This window comes from Brachyistius frenatus, unplaced genomic scaffold, assembly GCF_029030835.1.
Source record: "Brachyistius frenatus isolate BFR_SWC_R1_liver_20210118 unplaced genomic scaffold, ASM2903083v1 Contig_21, whole genome shotgun sequence".
Taxonomy (NCBI): domain Eukaryota; kingdom Metazoa; phylum Chordata; class Actinopteri; family Embiotocidae; genus Brachyistius; species Brachyistius frenatus.
Genome location: NW_027210620.1, coordinates 2864834 through 2881348, shown reverse-complemented (window position 1 = coordinate 2881348; position 16515 = coordinate 2864834). Strand labels below are relative to the sequence as shown.

General features: G+C 41.8%; 1 protein-coding gene across 13 annotated transcripts in view; it reads right to left on the bottom strand.

The window, feature by feature from the left end:
- The window catches only part of LOC138619780 (RNA-binding Raly-like protein), a 97993-nt gene that overhangs the window by 28064 nt on the left and 53414 nt on the right, over nt 1-16515 (bottom strand). The window contains exon 1 of one of the 13 annotated variants that reach the window (XM_069696547.1): nt 5714-5918. The exons of the other annotated variants lie outside the window; for them this stretch is intronic. Coding sequence (XP_069552648.1) covers nt 5714-5750 — 37 coding nt within the window. The 5' untranslated portion in view covers nt 5751-5918. Of the gene's footprint in view, nt 1-5713; nt 5919-16515 lie in introns of those variants that run through there. 13 annotated transcript variants of the gene reach the window in all.

The following is a 16515-nucleotide window of genomic DNA, read 5'->3' as shown; positions in this document are numbered from 1 at the left end:
TTCGACAGGAAAATAAATACATTTTTAGTTCAGACAACTCACACTTGAAACTCGTATTCATTGTTTGGTGTCTTGGCTTTGGCCTCATCACTCCCCACAGGTGGGATTAACAGCAGGTGGATGCTGAGGTGGAAATTAAGTAGTCAAATTAAATAAGACTGCCAAATTGGAAGGATGTATATGTCAAGTGATTATGGAGTATGAGGCACGTCCCATGATGCAGAGCGGAGCGGCATCACGTTGAGTTGACTAGCTCGCAAGCATGTCTCCATCTTCGACCTGCTGGTCGGATAAAACGAACAAAAAAATTCCGCGAGATCCTTCTGGGCATCTTTCATTTTTGTATATATCTTATAGACGGAGCATTATAAACAAATGTGCTGCACTCCTATCTGCACCCTCAACTTGTCAATGAGGTGGTTCAGCTCTTCATCATGTTTTGCCAAGTAAAAATTCAAGAGTCCCTTCTATCCATTCACGTCAGCATATAAAGGCTGAACCTTCAGCGTTCAAGGTGACACGAGCTGCAAAACACCGGTGCCGTGTTTTGTGAGCAGCAAATGTTCTTTCTCCAAAAACAACCCGCTTGTTTCCCTGTCGGCAGATATAATCGCGTGAAGAGTGTAAACTTCGCATCACACGACAGCCGCACACAGAATTTCAAAGTGAACCGCTTCCTGTGGCTTTCAATTTTGCAAATGGATTCACTCTCGGTGTTTTGGTCCCACACAAACACACTAACGACTAAATAAAAGACGAGCTCATTGGCAAAATTGTTGCTGGGAAAAAAAAAAAAAAAAAATTTCAGCCAGTTTACCAAATGATTGATTGAATGACAAATTGTTTCAGAAATATTCCAGTGTCCGTCTTGACTTCCGAGACGGCAGCCAGTGAATATTTTGTTTACCAACAGGTAATAACACGGTTTTCAATTCTTTCCCTGTGTTGTATGGATTTCCATCACGCATCCTCTCTCTTGGTTTGACAGTGATGACGAGGCGCCGTTCCATCCTCCCGCTTTGTAACACAGATTTTTACTGCGTATATGACGACAACAGCTCGGTGAACAACCGCGTGACAAAAGGGAGCATCTCTCACCTTTGTGAACACTCAACAGTGTCGACTTTCAGTCTGCCGCCCTGCCTCTCTCTCTCTCTCTCTCTCTCTGTGTGTGAGCGGCTGCATGGACCCAAGTCCAAGGGGATCAGCTCATAATCCCCCCCCCACACCACCCCACCCCCGGCCCCTTCAGGCACCGGCAGAACGGATAAAAGCACGGCATTGAGTTTGAGATCACATCCCTCTGTGTGACCTGTAAACCCAGTGAGCTGCCTCGCGCGAGTCAACAATGATGCACTTTAAAAAAAAATATATATATATATATTTTTTTAATTAATCAATTAATTAAAAAAGCGACCGATCCGGGCCGCCGGACGTGTCGAGCTCGGCGGTGGGGAGCGAGGCATTAAAACAAACACACAATCATTTAGAGTGAGGTTTTTTTGGGTTTTTTTTTTCTTTCTATCCTCTGAGAAACATCCACGACGGCCATAAATAATCAGGTTATCGCTATTGGACTTTCTTTGTTCCTAAAAAAAAACAAACAATAAACCCTGTTCGGGCTCTTCAGCGTTAACCCGAGGAGCAGAAGCCTCCGAGCTGTTGAATGGCATCATGCGGCCTCAGAAATGCCACTTGGACATTTATATTTCATTCTGACCAGGACATAAAGAGGAATGGCTGATTGAGGGGACATTGTCAGGCCTACACGCGTGTCCTTATCCTGCACATGTAGGGTGGATGATGTGAGTGGATGCGAGAGAGCCGGGTGTCGCGTGAAGCGCGAGGGAGTGACACGTTACGATTCCTGTAATTATTTCCGTGTGCTTGCCATGACACTTGACAGGCATTAATTTCCCCCTCTTCGTCCGACCGGTTTCACGCACGGGCTGAAGTCGCATCTGTCGACTGTGCATGTTAGATCCAGCATTCAATGCGCGGCGTTCACCCAAAACACCCTCTGGCTCTAAATAATCTGCTTCTTCACAATAAGGACAAAACCGCCTTTGCAACATTTCCCCCCTCCTTCGAAAAAGCTTATCGCACCCGGGGCGGGGGTCATTTTTACATGTGTTTTTATTATGTGCATCAACACTTGTCGTTGCATGTGCGGACGCCAGCGCGCGTGTGCGTGTGTGTGTGTGTGTGTGTGTGTGTGTGGGGAGTGGGCGTGGGGGAGGGCGGGGGAGGGGGGGAGAGGAGCTGCGCCTTGTGACATCTCTGTCACATTATTTCATCATCGATGGAGGAGGTCTCATTAGGTCCCCCTTTCTGACAGATACGATCAAATCCAGAGCAGATAGTGCAGTGGGATGCGACTGCTCGTCCACGGAAGGAAACCCCCCCCCCCCCCAAAAAAAACAAGAGTGGAAGGCAGAGCTGGTGAATTTAAAAAAAAACTGTGGCAACTGCATCTTAGGTAGCAGCTTAAGTATCTGGAACAAATGTTATTCCGTAATTGCTCTTGATTTATTCAAGAGAAGCGGAGCAGCGGAATCGAAACGGCTCCCACCAAAAAGGATTGTGTTGCGCATGATTTGTATTCCTTCCCACGGACACGCAAACTGAAATTCTGGGCAAAAAAAAAAAAAAAAAATGGAGCTAAGCTGAAAAGAAGTAGAGTCTGGAAGGCAGAAAAACTCTCACACACACACACACACACACACACACACACAACTGCCTGTGAAAACATGGCTCGAGATACGTGGAGGACATCTGACAGATGACGTGACAGCACTGCCCCCCCCCACCACCACCCCCACACCCCCGCATCTTTCCCCTATCAGCAGCAAGACGGCACAAACACACGCAGCCACGACGTAACATCGTAGCAGTTTTTTTTAAATCACGACAAATTTCTTCGTACGATCGCTTTTCAATTCCACGTTTCATGCCTCGGAGTTTTCTCCCGAGTTTTCATCGTGCGATGTACACAAACGAGGATATACAGAAACACACACATTTGCAGAAAAACAAAATCTTTGCGGCTCACAGGGCTGGAGCCCACCATCTGATCTCCAAAGATTCCTGGGCTGCAAGATCTTAAATATTTATGGACTCCAACTCAAGTTCTGGTGCTAAAATACTCCTGCAAAGACTCACAAACGCGCACGCGCACACACGCACACACACACACACACACACACACACACACACACACACACACACACACACACACACAAGAAAGAGAGGTTTTCTTTTTACTAATCATATTAAAAACAATAGAAAACAGCATAAACAATGCACGCTATTTAAGAAAATTGACAAATTTCCCAACAGGTCTCACTGCACAGCGATCTTTACATAATCATTACATCATCAATACATAGTCGCCGTTTATAAATTTAAAAAAAAAAAAAAGCTTTTAGATGGACTATTCCAGGGCACATTTCAAAATTTGATCTTCCAGTGCCAAGAAATTAAAAACTGAATAGCTGCAATCTCAAACTAACTCATCCCAAAAGTTCAACCTCCCTCTTCACAGTTACATGTCACTCACATTCTCATTGCTGCTGAATCTGCGGTATGTTGCCGGAAAAAAAAAAAAAGAAAAAGAAATCCTCCACTAATTGATTGGCAAAAAGAAGCAGAACATCCTTTCAAGGAACACATTTTCATTCATCAGACACAGCAGCCCTTCAGTCTGTGTTTGATCCAGCAGTGCTCGACAGTGCAGCTCACCCTTCAACCCATTGAAATGTCTTGCAGAGAAGATTGTGATGACGCGGCAGGTATTGAGTAATTCGAGGTTGCCGCCTCTCCCGATGTTGGGAGCGCTAATGACCGTTTTGTGGAACGTCTGTTTTGTTTTTTTTGTTTTTTCTGTCTGCATAGATGGAAGTGAAATAAAGCAGATAAACATTCTCACTTCTGTGGGTCACATACCCAACAGCCCCTCTCTCGCAGTCTCTCGCAGGCCTAATAGCTGGCAGATGAAGTTCAGAACAACCTCTTAAAGAAAACAACAAAAAAAATCTCAAATAAAATCTCAACAATACGAGCCCACGCACACACTCGCGCTCTTTTACCGTCTCCCCCTCGCTCATTTAGCTAAGAAGCTCCTGGATTTCTTTGCCTGCGCTGTCTCTCGACACTTTCTGTGCTCCACGTACATACGAGCTGCGCATCCACAACGGCGGGATCTATTTCTAGCCTATGGCAGTGCACAATAGGCAGGTATATATATATTATATATATATATTATATTACATTTTTATTTTTTGTTGAAGAGAAAAACATTCAAGTCCTCTTCTTTTTTTTCTTCCTAATCAGAGCACACCGAGCGCAAAGAAAAGAAAAAGAAACATCACTTTAAAATCCGCTCCACGGATGTCGAGGAGGGGAAGTCGTGGGATGCACTTGTGGAATACTGACCCACCAAGAGGTGCCAAGCGTTTTTTAGCGAACCACTGCTTTTACACGTCTCACTTGTTAAGATATCTTTCCAATTTAGCTCGTTGGCATATTCATTTAATGCTTTGAATATCAGAGCACGCAGACTTTAGAATTGGATTCTCCAGCCTGTACAACACCATCGTACTCTCATAAGGCTGCACACTGAAGATTATTTTCATCATCATTTAATCTCCCAATTATTCTCCGACTCATTCGTATCATATATTGGTCTATAGACAAGAAAAAAAGAAATCACAATTTCTTACATTCATAGTTCCCTTTAAACCACACAGACATTTTCCAATCAAAGCCACAGTTCATAAATAAAACATATTCACTTTATGGTCACGTAACATGAAGAAAAGCAGCAAATTCTCCCAATTTAAGAGCAATTATTTACATTTTTGCTTGAAAATGATCATTCCCCAGCTCTATGTTCACAAGCAGAGCTCAGTCACACGAGATAAAGACTTCATACTGTACACCAGCCCAAGATATTATCCGACCTCACCTCATGCGTGCAGTAATTACAGCAGATCATACTGTGTATTCATAACAGATCCCAATCTGTGAATATGCAAAGTGCCAGCAAGGCAAGTTCCACATACAAAGGCATCGCTGGTGTTTTGTTGCAGTTTACACTTCTAATATAAAAAAAGAAAAAGAAATAAAGAAAGAAAATAGATGATTGTATGTGACCTGAAGCCAGCTGTCTGTTTGCATGATAAATAGCGACCCCGTGGCCCTGATACGTCAACGCATTTCATGATAATGTATGCTAACTTCAGCAGAATGAATATATTACACTGAGACAACGGAGCAGGTGCGAGGATGCCTTTTCAAAGTAATATCTTGATGGAAAAAAAAAAAAAAAAAAAATCTACCAGCGCGCAGCAGGTGACTTGGTTTCCCATTACTTAACCATTAACAATACAAATACAACATGTATGTATATATATATATATATATATATATCTATATAAATATATATATAAATAAAAACGCATACAAATAAATATTTAACCTCCTGGAAGTGTCTGCGTAAAAACCACATTTCATGCAAAATAACAATAACTTCCAATTTCTGGGTCTCAAAGCGATCCGCGTGCGTCTTTTTTTTTTTTTTTTTTCGCGCGCTGTTCACGGCTCACAATTTTTGCAACTTGGATTTTATGCAAAGCACATACAGCGACGCGGGCATAAAGAAAATGTCCTCGGCGTAACGCGAAGCCTCCAAGCGGAGGCTGTTCAAACTCACATCGATGGTTGCGACGCTTCCTCTTGTACATGGTCATTATGTACGGATCCAGCTTGGCGCTCGTTCGGGACACGAGAGAAGACGGAGAAAGGCGTCAAAAAGGACTTCGGCGTGGCAGCGCTACTTTTCGACCGGACGAGAAAGAAATTAGCCCTTCAGACGGAGGATTGGAGGCACTTCTTGAGCGAGGACCGTACCATGCTCCGACACGGGGGGAGAGGGAGGGAGGGAGGGCGGGGGGGGGGGGGGGCTACAGCGTGCGTCTCATCCACACGCACACGCACGCACCACACGCTTCAAGGGGCAGTGCCAATCACAAACCAACTTAAAAAAAAAAACAAGCAGAAATTTAGAAAACAGCTGTTGACATTGATTAAATCTGCCCAGTTCGTTTCGTTAAAGGAAATAAATCCTTCTGTTTGGATTGATTGAGGAATTGGTTCCGTTTTCTGAGTGATTAAAAAAAAAAAAAAAATTTTTTTTATTACATTGATCAAATTCTCATATTCATAAGTTTACATTTACCAGCAAGAAACCATATTTTTCTATTCTTTTGAAAAAAAAAAAAAAACTTTTGAAAACCTTTTAAAATACTTTTTTTTATTTTTTATTTTTATTTTTTTTAAAAGAAGCATTTGTTGTTCAAGCTTTATTATTGGTTACTTGGTTTGTATCTGTTTATTGTAAAAAAAAATGAAAAAAAAGACAAGAAAAACAGCCATGTCAAGCCAACCAATTGAAAAATTATGAATTACATCTTATTTAAAAAAAAAAAAAAGAGCCAATCTCATGATAAATTTTGTGACAACTTGAAGCATATTAAAAACAGATACCATACAGATCTATAGGTTGATCGTGTGAGCCTTTTTGTAAGACTAAAATGTATCGCAGGTTTCACAAAGTGGTATTTTTACCGTAAAAAGTTTCAAGCAGGAGTTTTGGGATTAGGTGTTTTCCCCCCAAAATGTCAGGTGTACTGATATTTGAAAGATTTGAAATCAGAAAATGTTCTAAGAGTAAGTTTCAATCTAACATGCTCTTTTTAAGTCACTCTGGATAGGTATGTCCGTCGAAGGTAAGAGTCCAGAGGCCTGGCGGCGACTGTAGTCATGACGATGATGTAAGCGAAAAGCTAACCAAAGCATGGCAACATGGACAAGGAAAAATGCTGATGTTCAGCAGGTGTGGTTACCATGTTGGCCACCTTAGTTTGGGGTGTAAGCATGCTCACATTAACTAATCAACAGTAAATACAACGCGGAGCTGGCGAAAATATAATTCGTTTTTCAGGTATTTGGTCAGAAAACAAAGTTTAGGGTGCATATAGATTTTGACCTGATCGTGGAGCGTAGATAAACGTTCGTGGAGACAACCAGCTGCATCATCAATGTAATTATTCGCATACAGTACTTGCCGATGTATTTTGCGCGTTCCTAGCGCATGCCACCAGAGGGCTCCACCAGAAAACTAAAGGATTTATTTAAGAACTTCCAGATTTTCCATCAGAGCCGTCCCCACTCGATTTTTTCCCCCCCAACATTTTCTGTTTTGAACGGACGAAACAGCCTCGGGGCATGTTTTTCGATTTATTGTTATCGGTTCCGCAACGACTTCTAAAATGGCACCGACGTCCCGCTAGCTATTCCAACAAGAATATTTGTCTCTCTGGGACGCGCACTAAGAAACGCTCATGCCGGCGCACTCCAAGTACGTCTCCGGCTTTACAATTCATTCTGAGGGGAACATGAATCCGTGCACCAATTTTTCATCCATTTGATGGTCGTCAAGACATTTTTCCTAAAAAAAAAAAAAGACATCTGCTATTGGCACAAAGTAGGAAGAAGCCAATTGATCACTTGTAGGTTTCATCTTCTGGGAAACCATATGTGTCTGGGAAAATGTTCATGGCAAAATCCATAGCTGAGATATTTCAATCGGGACCCAACTGGTGGAAAGACAACAGGCTGACATTATCACCCATATTGTTAGCACGCCTTGGAGATGCGAAATGAGTTGGCGCTACATCCTCCAAATATTTCTCCTACTTCTACTAATTCTTCAAAATAAAAAAAAAAAAAGGCTTTCATCTGGTGATATATATTTTTCTTCCACACGCACACGCCGTTTTCTACCAAACCCAGAAACCCGGTCCTGTCCGTGACCTTCATCGCGACGTGTTCCTTCTCTCTCCACCACTGACACTGTACATCCTTTCTGAATCAACACGAGGAGGTTTTATCGAGCAGCTCACCCACTCTCTGCTGTCGTACTCCGTCTGATTATTATCTCACGCGCGTGCATACGCGGTGACATTGGCATAAAAATAATATTCCACTCCCTCCACAATCTCTGGGCACACTTGAGAAAAGGTGCATCTGATCTTACTTGCAAAGGGGGGGGGGGGGGATTGTGTTGCTAAGGAGACGAGGGTAAGGAAGCAGAATGGGTGTTGATTTTGTGCGATTTATTCCACTATATTACATTATTATTGTGTGGGTTGAATAACAATAGGTTTTTTGGGGGTTTTTTTTGGGCCCAAGATGAATTGTGAGGGGGGGTGGGGGGGAGAAACAAACAACTCTGAAAGCCAACCGTATGGAAGTAGCAGGGATTCAATCAATATTGCTTTCCTCTGAAACTGCTGCTGCTCTCACATGCTCCAGCATGACAAATGGGCTTCTTTATGTTTTTACTTTGAAACTAGGGAAAGATGAAAATCCCTCAAAGTGGATTTTTGCAAAAAAAAAAAAAAAAAAAGATAGCCAAATCAAAAAAAAAATCAATACAGAGGAAATGATCCTCACTCCCGCACTGGGCTGTAGGTCAAAGTCAGCTGTTGTAAACACGGACTTTAGGCTCTCTGAAACCTTTTTCACAGTAAACATTTCCCATTTATATTTAAAAATCTATTTACGTGGATGAGAAGAAGAAAAAGAAAAATGAACGCACAAGCAGGTTGCATTCAACAGCAACCAGCGACGAGATGAATCTGTATTTAAGGTGTAACGGGGACATCTGCAGTCCGTGATGGATTAATACAGCATGCTGCCTCACGCAACAGGAAGTATGAAGACGTTTTTAGTTTCACAAATTAATACTATTTCTTTGCTTCACTTTGTGACTTAATTCTCCAACTCATTTTCTTTTTAAACTCCTACCAGACGCAAGGCTTTTTCTAATGGGCATCACAAAGTTTAAATCTTTGAGCAAAACAAAAATCCTAATTTAATGTACCTTTTTAGCTGTTTATTTTTTGGAAAGGAATATAAAATGTCATTTCAATTTGAATAACAATACTCAATGTGAAAATAAAGTAAAGATGCTAAACCCCTTTTACCCTGGAGATCCCTGTATCGGGATCAGTATCTGTTAGAAAAATGTAGACGCCTCCATTTTTTTTTAAAGGTCGCCAACTGCGGCACATCAAGTGCAGGAGGTCGCATACGGTCACTACAACTAAAATAGATGTAGCATTGGTGGTGCTTTATTTCCATTGTGTAAAATTTGGTAGAGTTGGAGTTGAGAATTTTTTTCAAACAGCTTCAGTTCCATCAGTAGAAGTAAACATTTTTGCTGGAGTTTTCCAATCTCACTTTGGCCTGGTGTCAAGGATAAGAAGACTTATCGCATTTCAAAATTCTCCATAGAGTCCATTCTTGTTCATTTTGGCCTCACAGTTTTGCTGAATCTGGGTATTTTCTTTCAGCTGGAAATTTTACAAAACAGCATCAGAGGACTTTAGGGGGTTAAAAAAAAAAAAAAAAAAAAAAAACTTCTATGATTTCCATAAGGCTATTAAAGGAGCTTTAATTGGCAGCCTAAAGGTTTGCTTGAATGTCGTTGATCGAGAGCTGGACCTATCCAATTCTGGAGTTGACTTCAGCTCCACATTTTTAGTCTCTTTCAGCTAATTGTTTTGGCCTTCCACTCGGCTCTTGCTCTCGTTTTCAACTGGACATTGTGGATCATTTATCAGCTACAGAGTCACATCTAGGATCTAGTGGAGACCAAAGACGGCACCGGGGGAGTGAATATTCATCATGTGGCCAGAAACATGCCGACAAATAAATATCAATGCTGCTCCCTCTCTGCTGGATGTGTAAATACGTCACTGTTGGCTATTGCAAGTTTGCAGTTTTGGGGACAATTGTCTAAAGTATTATATTCTTTAATCCTCGATATTTTTGTTTGATAAAAGATAAAACCTTAATATTTCACATTTTCCCAAAGGGGCCGCAGTGCTGCCAAAATTCCACAGTGACTATCCGTCTCTGCTTGTATTAAATTACAGCCACTGTTATTTCCTTTCGCTCTAACCCACTAAATCCAGTTAAACTAATTTCATAACAGGTGGGGGAAGTTTTCTGTGTATCAGGGGAAAGATTGATGAAATGATCACCCATTGAAATTTGGATGTGGCGATTTGGCGCAGGAGAAAAATAACCCCCCTCCTGTTTCTTGGAAGCTCATAAAGTCTTCAAAGCATTTAACACATCATTACCTCTTTTTAAGATACCAAGGGCTCGGCAGAATACGAACATGCATCAACCTAATCTGAAGTGCTGTGCATTCTCAGACAATCTCGGCCGGCGTTTGAAACACACAGCAGCCTGTTAACAAATGACCCTCATTTATGGATGAGACGAAGGGGAAGCGGGAGGAAGCCCACGGGGGGGGGGGGGATTTTCTACTTGATGGATATAAATCTGCTCAAGCCATCACATCTCATTGGCTCGTGACTTACAGCCCCTCTTAGCTCATTAGACAGGCACCGCTTTTGGCGCTGAGTAATAGCAAACGTATCTAGTGTGTCAACTGCTGCAACTGCTTGGCGGTCTGTGACAGCAAATTATCTCTCTTCGCTAATGCTCCGCTTACAAAGCCTCGAAAGACTCCTTTTGTTTGGATTCAAACCCGTATTATGCTTCAGGTATCACAAAATACAAAGAAAAACATTACGAGCATACAGAATAAAAATGTGGCTGCATAAGTATCTTGTTAAAAGTGCTATATTTCAAAGCTTCCTCACTTTCCTTCTCCCAGTTTATGCACGCAGATTAAGGCTTAATTAAGGCCCGAGGACAAATGGAGGATTACGGGCAGCGAGATATATTTCTAAACCAACACTGCGAGCTTTGCGAGGGCCAAAACAGACACCCCCGTCCTACACACGGTAAGTGAATACGTGTCCTCTCCAAGCCCAAAAAAAACAAACAAACAAAAAAAACTGCAGGAAACATCTCAACAGGTTTTCAACGGGAGCTTCCCTCCGGTTGGAGATGCTGACTGCCTCACAAATCCGAAAGAATATTGCACACTCTAGTGGAGAGCAAGCAGCACGACAGCTGCTTCCAGCTGAGAGATTTCAAAAGGGAACATCGACCTCAAAGCTAAAAACCGATTGTCCTTCTGTGCTTCAATGGCTTTTTTTGTGGGTTTTTCCTTCAGCTGATCACGAGAGAGACAGACAGCAGGAACGATGTCATATATAAACAACTCGTTGCCGCTTTTGAAACGGATCTGATGAAAGCAGCCTCGAGGGGTTTTTATGTGCATGCGTGCATTTTCCTATCCGGCAGATTAAGTTTTACATCTAAATAAACCTGCTGTGGATACTTTGCCTTAAAGTGATCAGTGTCAGCGGGGCTCATTCAACTCATGCTTTACTATAACTTCCACGTTAAGGAGATATCCATCTACTGAACGTTTGTACGCGAGTGCTTTACCGTCTAAAATCACAGGAACAATATAAACTGCCTTTAGTCTAATTTTTTATTAACGAATCAGTAATGTATTTACTTTCCTGCTTCGTCAGGTTCTGAGGAGGCTGAAGGAGACAATCCCAGCATGCCTTTTTTTTTTTTTCACCTGATGTTTTGTAGTAATTTTCATCTTAAGGAGATCATTATTTGTGTTTGTATTTACCCTGACCATTTTCATGGTGTAATGCGTAAAGCCCATGTGAGAACTTTTCCACACGCTTTCCCCACGTTATCATATGTTGCAGGTAAACATGCGTCATACACGTGATCACACGTGCCCAATCTGGAAAACATGGGACTCTCATGTGTTTTGTAAAGTTATCACATGAACGGTATAATTCTGCGTGGATTATATTATATTATATTTTGAAATCATCTCGTTTTTCTAAAATTGAAAATAAACAAATATTATTCACTCATCCACCCATTTACAGTATCGCCTACTCTATTTAGGACCATATGGTGGCTGGAGTCTATCCTGGAATTTTGGAACAAAGGTAGTAAAAAAAAAAAAACAAACGGATTCCAGGCTACTGTAGTCAGAAAAGAAACACTACAGGTGGAGGTTAAGACACGTTTGGTCTCGCTGTTTTAAATTTAACTACACCAAATGAGAGAAATCCAAAATAATGCAAGCGATGCATTCAAACTAAAAAAACCAAGAGCTTCTTGCAGTGGCGTGAAAGTGAAAGAAGTAACCATTAAATTAAAAGTTCCACCTGACAGATCAACATCTAAAAAAAAAAAAATAAAAAAAAAAAATGGCCCAATGAATCCAGTTTGTAGCAAAGTGTTTCGGTAATATCGACTGCAGTCGATGTTGGTCCTTGAATTAAAAAAAAAATAAATACAAACATTCACTTTTTTTCCACTAAATTTGGGGATTATTTTCTCAAGCTTTTCTACTGCAAACAGGTTTAACACATCCCCTCGTGTACCTTCATTTAATCACGCTTTGAGTAATCTACACTGCACACGATTTATATCTATCCAACCCACATCCTCTCAAGTAAGACCTCATTTGGTTTTTATTTAGGCCCTAATCTCCATGATCCCCTCCCTCCTGCTTCCTCCTTCCTCCCGTTACCCCTCCCTCATTTGCTCACCCACTCATTTTTGTCCCCCCCCCCCCGCTCTCTCTCTCTCTCTCTCTCTCTCTCTCTCTCTCTCTCTCTCTCTCTCTCTCATCTGTCGGGGTCAGCAGAGTGCAAAGAATCACATTAAGAAGTATTCAAATGTTGAACTAGTCGCAATTGGTATTCATACAAGCATTAAAAGCTGCCAAATCTAATTCAGCTCTGACGCTATCAGCGCCGCGACCGTTCACCCAGTCAGCGGAGATAATACAAACCACACAGGGTGGCGGAGGTTAGAAAAATCCAATACAGAGACAATAATGTCTCCTGGATGTAATGGAGCCTCAACCGACTGAACCATTTCCCACTGAATGATTTTAACCAAAGAGGGGAAGAAAAGGGGGGAGAGGGGGAGGGGATGGGGAGGGGGAGCGATGGCTGATGGATTTCACTTCATTTCTTATTCTACACTCCTGCATCTGAGATTAACAAGGCTGTAAATTCTCCTCTGCCACGAGTTGGAGAGCGGCACTTGTAAAAGAAGACAGCGATCAATGTCCCAAGGATGACAAATGGCAGATTGTCAGGTTGGCTTTTTAGCAAAGACCTTTATGAGATGGAAGTGCTCCACATCTGTAAGGCACCGTCTCAGAAGCCTCACCGTTAACACTGTTGTCAACGCATCTGTTGTCAACACATCTGTTGTCAATACTACCCAACTGTGACTTATTTGAACATATTTTTAAACAAAATGTAACAAGATATTTTCAGCACAGAAACGTGCACAAAACCTCTTGGTTGCATGAAAAGAGTCAAAACTGGACACAGCAGCAAAAATCAGACTTTTGTACTTTTTACAACCAAAACAATGTGTGTGTGTGTGTGTGTGTGTGTGTGCGCATGTGTGTGTGAGTTTAGGTGTGACTGTTGACTTTTTACCGTGATACGACTCTACAGCATCACCAGTTCTTTTTCTTGACAGGTACTTATTTACAATTAAAGACACCAACAACATAAAGCATAATGGTAGATTCTTATGTCGACCCATGTGTACAATACAATATACCGTCTTACACACACGTCATGTGACATGTACAGTGTATGAATTGCATCATACAAGAAAAACAAGCTCCTTAATATAGTCAGAAAGCAAAATTCAAATGAAAAGCACCTTTTTACATATAAAAACAAAACCAACAACAAAAAAAAGTGCATTTATGGATTTCGAGAAGAAAATGGATTATACTTTGATAAACAGACAGTTTCTTGTCAGATCCTTGAGAGAAAAGACCGATCTGTAGCTGAAATACTCAGGAATCTCTTCCTGTCTGCTTTTGAGGAAACGGCAAGAACAGTTGAGATGAAAATGAGCCACAATTGGTCAGTTTATCATTATGTGAAGACTTAAACGTTGATATAACTGATATGTTTCATTGTTGATGAGTTCATCATTTCAGTTATAAGTGAGGGCATGGTTTTCTTTTATTACTTTGGACTTTACATATTTTATTTTAACCAACGGGCTAAATAATTCTGACCTTAAATCTCCTGTCAAACCCACTCTCCCGAAGTGACTAAAACTAAGGTTAAACCAAAGGAGAGTTTTAATGCTAACAAATGGTTCCAGGTCCAAAAGTAGAACAAATTAAACTCAGGGAGCTGGAACAAAAGGTTCCAGATTAAAAAAACAAAAACAAGACAGGCAAACAAGCAGATGGTCGGAGCAGCGTCCAAACGCAGACAACATCACGGGGAACAAAAAGCCGAAACACACAGGAATACGGAAACGACCAACTGAGAGAGAGTGAAGGAGGAGGTTTATAAATAGAGGGGCTGATGGTGAAGTGGAAGCACGCAGTGCAGAGACATGACAAAGTGGAAACAGGTGAGAATACTCAAAAAGGGAAGAGAAACACACAAGGACGGGATAAGGGAGACTTTCAAAATAAAACAGGGAGCACATCCACCCAAACTGAAAAGGAGACTAAAAGAGGGACAGAAAAAAAAAAAAAAAAATAAATAAATAATCTAAAACCATGATGTAAAAAACACATAAGGTGAGCTGCGGCACTTTGTAAAACATTAGCATCAATAATGTTTTCATTAAAAACTACAAGTCTTTCTGCGCCGACTCGTGAGTGGACGACAGTTTTCATTATAGAAAATGATATATAATAATAGTGCATTAAGAGACATGTATAAATATCTGCTTGCAACTACATGATTAACTATCTAATAAATGTTCTTATACTACTTAAATTTTTTTTAGTAAACACGAGATATTAAAGCGACGTTTTACGATAAGACGGTAGACATTAATATGGGTGACACTACTGTGATTCAAAATATGATTTATTGATCTAAATAGGAAAGTGACACACTAATTATTGTAATAACACCACCGTTGTTTTGCGCCTCTGGCATAACAACAGGTCGGAGCTGATAATGTCATCCCATAAATAGAGTTAAAGCGCGACTGGAAATGAAATACACGAATGTCCATCACATATTTCAACCGATTATAACGTACATGCGCATGCACATGTCTTTCTACATCAGTTATGCCCTCATGAACAGGCCTGCAATTTTGACGTGCATCAAATCTGAAGGCAAAATCCATATTTGCAAATTGGAGGGAGTGACTCCTGAGCACATTGAGGTTAAACCCCATGACCATCCCTCCTCTCGCGAAAAGGGAACTTAGGAAACTAATTCCAACTCAATGAATCCGCTCAGTGAAATGACATTTCAGGAACACAGCGCACGTAAAAAAAAAACGTGCGAGACGTTTGAATTGCGTCGTGATGTCAGACACGAGCGGCAATAACCGCCGTGCGCCACAGCGTGGCGCTGCGTGACCGCGGAGTGAAAAAGCGCCTTCTTTTTTTTTTTTTTCTCCCACCCCAGACACTTTCAGTGAAGCTCCGTGTCCTCCACACGCGAGGAGATGAGACTGACGCTGTCTTGACCCATCAGCTCAAACCAAATTAACGCTCGATGAATCTTCCCCATTTGTTATAACAAGAGCTCGTCTCGGCCGGGGGCTCAAATTTCATTTGACAGGACGGCTCCCGCAACTCAAAGTAATGAAGGCGGCTCCATCTCCCCCCCCCCGTCAGATGAGGTGCATAAATACAGACACAGCTCGTTAATAATTCTGTCACACAGGTAGACCGCGGAGAGAAAAACCGCTGCACACTTTTACAGCTCGAGTCCCAGAACTCATCAGCTCCAAAGGCCCACTTAAGAAATATTTGTGTTCCGTAACCTGCAAACCGATGCCGTGTTTCCAGATTGACGTACTTCTCCTTAGTACGCTGACGGATAAGTGCTCTTGCATGTTAAGGACTCTTTACTCTTAGACAAGGTGGCTCGCTCTGACAGGAAATGACCTCGGCATGCGGAACACGTCACCCCGCCCCCCCCCCCCAAAAAAAATATCTGCAGCTTTGGTTATTCTACCCAGATTTTTTTTTTTTTTTTTTTTTTAACGTGTTTTTCGTGTTCTCTATTTAACACACTCGATAAACACGCCGATTCTTCTGTGCACTGGAAAACAAACACTTTTGGAAACACTTTTCCAATTTGAAAATCCTTTTACGTCGGTGAAAAGGACAACGTTGACGTCGCTCTGACCCCCCCCCTCCTTCATTATCTCCTTGTAATTTTCCTCTTCTGGCACATACGTGACTTCTGTTTCTGCTTTTACACAATAATTATTGTTCTGCAACTTGTTTACCGCGTCCTACATCCTCCGCCAAGGCCACGGGGCTAATGAGGACGTGCGAACGGAGCTACAAGGAGTTGTCAAGGTCAGGACTGCTCTTCAAACCAGCTGCCGTCCATTGAAAGCCTCCCCCCGCCCTCGCACGTATCGTTTATTTCCCCCCCTCGGAGACGCACAGCGAGCATCTGTGCGTTATTCCTCCTCTCTCTCAACAGATGACGACAGAAGTTTGGGTCA